The following is a 5,169-nucleotide window of genomic DNA, read 5'->3' as shown; positions in this document are numbered from 1 at the left end:
GCGCCCCGGAGCGGGCTAGCGGGGCCGCGCAAGCAGCCGCTAGGCAATGCGCCCCGCCGGCGCCGGTCAGAGCCAAGCTCCCCTTAGCCGCTGCGTGCTACCCCAGGTGCCTGGCAGCGGTGAGCCGCGGGCAGGCGGGCAGGGTGCCGAGTGAGAGCGCAAGCGGCGGGGGCGCAAGGAGAGCGCTCCGGCCGCAGTAGCTCCGCTGGTCCCCATTAGCTGACATGTTCCCCAATGGCACTGCCTCCTCTCCTTCCTCTCCTAGCCCCAGCCCGGGCAGCTGCGGCGAAGGCGGCGGCAGCAGGGGCCCCGGGGCCGGCGCCGCGAGTGGCATGGAGGAGCCGGAGCGAAATGCGTCCCAGAACGGGACCTTGAGCGAGGGCCAGGGCAGCGCCATCCTCATCTCTTTTATCTACTCCGTGGTGTGCCTGGTGGGACTGTGTGGTAACTCCATGGTCATCTACGTGATCCTGCGCTACGCCAAAATGAAGACGGCCACCAACATCTACATCCTGAACCTGGCCATTGCCGATGAGCTGCTCATGCTCAGTGTGCCATTCCTGGTCACCTCCACGTTGCTTCGCCACTGGCCCTTCGGCGCGCTGCTCTGCCGCCTCGTGCTCAGCGTGGACGCAGTCAACATGTTCACCAGCATCTACTGTCTGACTGTCCTCAGCGTGGACCGGTACGTGGCTGTGGTGCACCCCATCAAGGCAGCACGCTACCGCCGGCCCACCGTGGCCAAGGTGGTGAATCTGGGCGTGTGGGTGCTGTCGCTGCTTGTCATTCTACCCATCGTGGTCTTCTCGCGCACGGCGGCCAACAGCGATGGCACGGTGGCCTGCAACATGCTCATGCCCGAGCCCGCTCAGCGCTGGCTAGTGGGCTTCGTGTTGTACACGTTTCTCATGGGCTTCTTGCTGCCCGTCGGGGCCATCTGCCTGTGCTACGTGCTCATCATCGCCAAAATGCGCATGGTGGCCCTCAAGGCCGGCTGGCAGCAGCGCAAGCGCTCGGAGCGCAAGATCACCCTGATGGTGATGATGGTGGTGATGGTGTTTGTCATCTGCTGGATGCCTTTCTATGTAGTGCAGCTGGTCAACGTGTTCGCGGAGCAGGACGACGCCACGGTTAGCCAGCTGTCGGTCATCCTCGGCTACGCCAACAGCTGCGCCAATCCCATCCTCTACGGCTTCCTTTCGGACAACTTCAAGCGCTCTTTCCAGCGCATCCTGTGCCTCAGCTGGATGGACAACGCCGCCGAGGAGCCTGTCGACTACTACGCCACGGCCCTCAAGAGCCGCGCGTACAGCGTGGAGGACTTCCAGCCGGAGAACCTGGAGTCTGGAGGCGGTGTCTTCCGTAATGGCACCTGTACGTCTCGGATCACGACTCTCTGAGCCTTGGCCACGCAAGGGCCCTGCGCCACGGGAAGAGAAAGATGAGGAGAAAGGGAGGCCGGGTGCGAGAGGTGAAAGTATCCCCGGCGTCTGGGTGCGGTGGGGCAACGCGGGGCTAAGACACTGTGCGCGTGGGGTGGAGAGACCCGGGAGAGTCGCGCGACAAAGTTGGAATTGGGCACTTTGCTTCTAGATTGGGAAGGCTTGCGCGCCCCTTTCTCCTCCGTCTGCTACCTTCGCTCCTTCCTACCCTGCGCTTGCACTTCTGCGCCCCTCTACGCTCCCCACTCTGTAACTTCCATCTTTCCTTCCGCCCCGTCTTGCAGGTGCAGATCATGAACTCACACGCGTCGCCACCTCTGCCTGACCCGCAGCCCGGCCAGCCGTTATTTTTGTTTAAGCTGAGCCACAGTCACAGCCTCGGGTTTCCCACGGGTTGAGTCCCCAGCTCGCCCTCAGCCCCGCCCCGCCGCGCCCCTCCGCTAGCCGGATTCCGCCTGGTGCCCCTAGCGGAGTCTGGAGAACCACCGCTCTCCGTTTGCGCAGCCCAGTGTGAAGGCAAGTAGGACTCGAGAATGAACTAGGCAGTAGGTCTTTTGCTTCCACTCTCGGGTGAGGTGGTGCCCTTCCCCGAACCCCTTCGGCACTCCCGCTCCACCCAGGGCGGAGCCAGGTGCTTAGTAAAATCGGTCCCGAGCTTCGAACGCCGGGCATTCTGTAGTCCCCATCCAAACCCCACCTGGGGCAAAAAGGAACTGAGGACCAGAGACCCAGGAGTTCTGAGAAGATTCCGGGGTTTGGCGGGGGAGGGACTGTAATGGAAATCGCCCTCTTTTCCGGCTCACGACCGGCGCTTTTGATTTCAAAGACCAAGTGCGGGGCAGTCCCGGGACGCTGCTGGCCTGCGTTAGGCCGGGCAAGGCAGGGCGCACTTTCCGCGAGGCCGCCCGGGAGTCGAGGCTGCTGGAGCTACGCTAAGATTTCTCCCTCACCTAAGCTTCTGGAGGTGCAGACGTAGCATTCTGCAACAACAAACTCTGTTTCCTGCCCGGGTTTATGTCGAACACCAGGCACCGGGGCCAGGACCTCGGTGGAGCCTTCTGAGCCTCGGCCACTCCCGACCGCGTTGCTGCGGCCCGCAGGCTAAAGCCTGCCTGGCATCTGAAGGTTGCTGCCTTTCAAGCGGTGCCTAATAAGTTATTTTCTCGATTAACATATTTATTTATTTATTTATTTGTGGTGTTTGAAAACGTGTCTCTGCTTTGCTTTTCTCTACTTACCTAGCCCAGGGCCTTTTCTTCAGGACACGGAGGGTGGGGCTGGAGGTGACGGTGGGGGGAAGCTCTCTCCTCAAGGCCCCCTCAAAACCTGTCCTCTTTGTTGGGCCCTCTCTTCTTACCTTCTATTTTTGGTTGTGTTCAGTGAAGTTTGGAGGTTCTTTTATCTTATTCTTACATAGTGTCTTGTTTTGTTTTATAATAATCATCATGGTAATAAATAAATGGTAAGTGGGTTAGCCTCCTCCCATGCAGAGCGGAATGTCCCGAGTTCCTTTCAACATCACCCTATACATGACTTTATTTCTGTTTTCTACATATTGCATATATTTATCTTGCTCCGTTGTCATGAGTCCTTGAAACAATTGCCAAATACAGCCACCAGCAGTGAGAGATGTGAGGCTGCCAGGAGCACTTTCAGACATGGGTGTTCAAGCGGCACTCAGGTCTGGAGCTCAGAAATCTGATTCAGACAGATTTTAATCAGTGTTGAGAATGTCCCTGGTTAATGCCTCTGCTTCTTCTAAGTTCCAGCACAGGTGACTCTAACATACATTCTGGCTAACATTGTCCCTTCTTTCAAACACATTGAAAGTAGAGTAGTTCGTCTCTGTGTTTAATCTTACCAACTACATTGGAAGCCTGAGCAGGGCAAGGACCAATAATTTTACTTCTTTGTATTTCCTGTGTTGCTTTTGGTATGCTGGCATGTACATAGTAGGCACTAAATACATGTTTGTTGATTGATTGTTTAAGTAAGCCAGAGTGTTTTACAACCATTGGGCGATACTAAATCTGGGGCTGTCATGGACATGATACACAATGGTTGAAATCACTATGGAAAAAAAAAGTTGTTTTGTGTAATATTTGCTTCAAGAACATCGTGCTTTCCTGAAAGCAGTAACGAGGAGTTAAAAGGTCTCTAATGTTTTGTTTAAACTAATGAACAAATGTATGCTTTCGGTTATACATCATAAAGTTTAGACCCGTCCCTTAATAATATATATTACTACTCTTTTGGAAAGTGGATTTTTAATGGTTAAGAACAATGAAATTTACAAACCTAAATCTTGATCATTATCCTCTTTAGAGGATACAAATCTAGTGCTCTTAACATGTTACCATTGTAATATTAATGAAATAAACAAATGTATTATGTTGTTGCAAGTTGTCTGACTTTGCCATTTGAACTTTACTATGTCAAGGGATTACTTAAAAACACATTGCATAGGCTTGGTTGCTTTACGTTTCACTTAGATTTTAAGAAGAAAGGTTTCAGATTACCTTTGGGAACTTTACCAAGATTAGGGTTGTACTTTGAATTCTTTTTTTTAAAGGAAAGTCTGTTAGTTCAGAGAAAGAGGAAAAACAGCTTTGAGTTATTATGTTTAGGAAGCAGTGTAGTAGTGGCCTGTAGTTTCTATGGTTTGCTCTTGTCGCCAAACTAACTAGATGATACCTCAGTATTTGCCACGTTAAATTACTGTCTGTCCTCACTTATGACCTCAGACTTTGTTGTGGGAACTAAGTAATTGCTGACTTACATCCCAGGGAAAGGGGGCAAATGAGAGAGAGAGAGAGAGGGAGAGAGAGAGAGAGAGAGAGAGAGAGAGAGAGAGAGATTGCCTAAAGGTGTTCCAGAGGAAATGGGTAAAAGAAACAGAAAAATCAGATTTCAACATAAGAGAGTCATATTTTATGCTTTGTTTAACCATGGCCTTTCTATCCCTAGAATAATTTAAGACGATACTAGAGGAATTTTTTAAAAAGACTTTGTTTTTCAGAGCAGTTTTCTTTTCATAGCAAATAAGTGGAAAGCAATATTTCCCAAGCAGGCAATAGCAGTAATTCCTGAAAGAGAATGGTGAGAGGGGGTTTCAAAAACCTCCAAATGTCCTGTAACTCTAGGCTTTATGGTTCTATACATGATCTCAATATGACTAAGGATAGCTGGACTTCCGTCTTTTTAAACTTTTTAAAAGCTATAGCAAGGTGACAAGTTGAACTCATAACTTAGATGTGCAGAGAAAACATTTTGTTATTTTGGTTTTAAGTAACCTGAACATTATTCTAAGCCCTTTCCAATAGCTGGGAGGAAAAAAATTAAATAAAAATTCAAACATCCAATTGAGCTGAGAATCTGAATAGCCACTTTAAGAAAAAAATTCAACATTTCATTTGAATAAGTTTAGACAGTCCCCCAGTCGGCCACCTGGTCCTCTCTAGTCAACCTTAACAAGGCTTTGGAGTGAAGATGAGGAAGAGGCTTTATGCATCCTAGTGGAGGCAATGGGGAGGTGGTGTCCTTGGGAGAAGGGCTCTCTCTGCCCTTTGCTCTCTGTGAACAGATGGTTTGTCCCTCAAGATGATTCCTTCTACAGTGTGTTGAAATCTGCAGCTTCTGGAGTCTATGATCCAACCTCTCAGTTTGGTGAAGGCCACACTCAGCTCCTGTGGACTATGGCCCTTTCAGAGTCTTCCACAGTATTCCT

At 50.8% G+C, this 5,169-nt stretch overlaps 1 protein-coding gene across 2 annotated transcripts; it reads left to right on the top strand.

Moving 5' to 3' along the window:
• The first annotated feature begins 162 nt into the window (after positions 1–162).
• On the top strand, positions 163–3,844 carry SSTR1 (somatostatin receptor 1). 2 transcript variants are annotated; one of them, XR_013336268.1, is made up of 2 exons: positions 163–1,471; positions 1,727–1,792. XR_013336268.1 is itself a non-coding variant. In XM_077769199.1 (2 exons), the coding sequence occupies exons 1-2, from the start codon at positions 225–227 to the stop codon at positions 1,765–1,767; spliced, it is 1,191 nt and encodes a 396-aa protein (XP_077625325.1). In that variant the 5' UTR covers positions 163–224; the 3' UTR covers positions 1,768–3,844. The 2 variants fall into 2 exon arrangements, 1 of the variants encoding a protein (XP_077625325.1); XM_077769199.1 differs by having other exon boundaries at positions 163–1,374; positions 1,727–3,844.
• Positions 3,845–5,169: the final 1,325 nt, after the last annotated feature.

This window comes from Crocuta crocuta, unplaced genomic scaffold (genome assembly GCF_008692635.1).
Source record: "Crocuta crocuta isolate KB4526 unplaced genomic scaffold, BGI_CrCroc_1.0 scaffold65, whole genome shotgun sequence".
In the NCBI taxonomy this organism is placed as follows: domain Eukaryota; kingdom Metazoa; phylum Chordata; class Mammalia; order Carnivora; family Hyaenidae; genus Crocuta; species Crocuta crocuta.
Note: the sequence above shows the minus strand (reverse complement) of the source record. Positions and strands in the feature narration are given on the sequence as shown.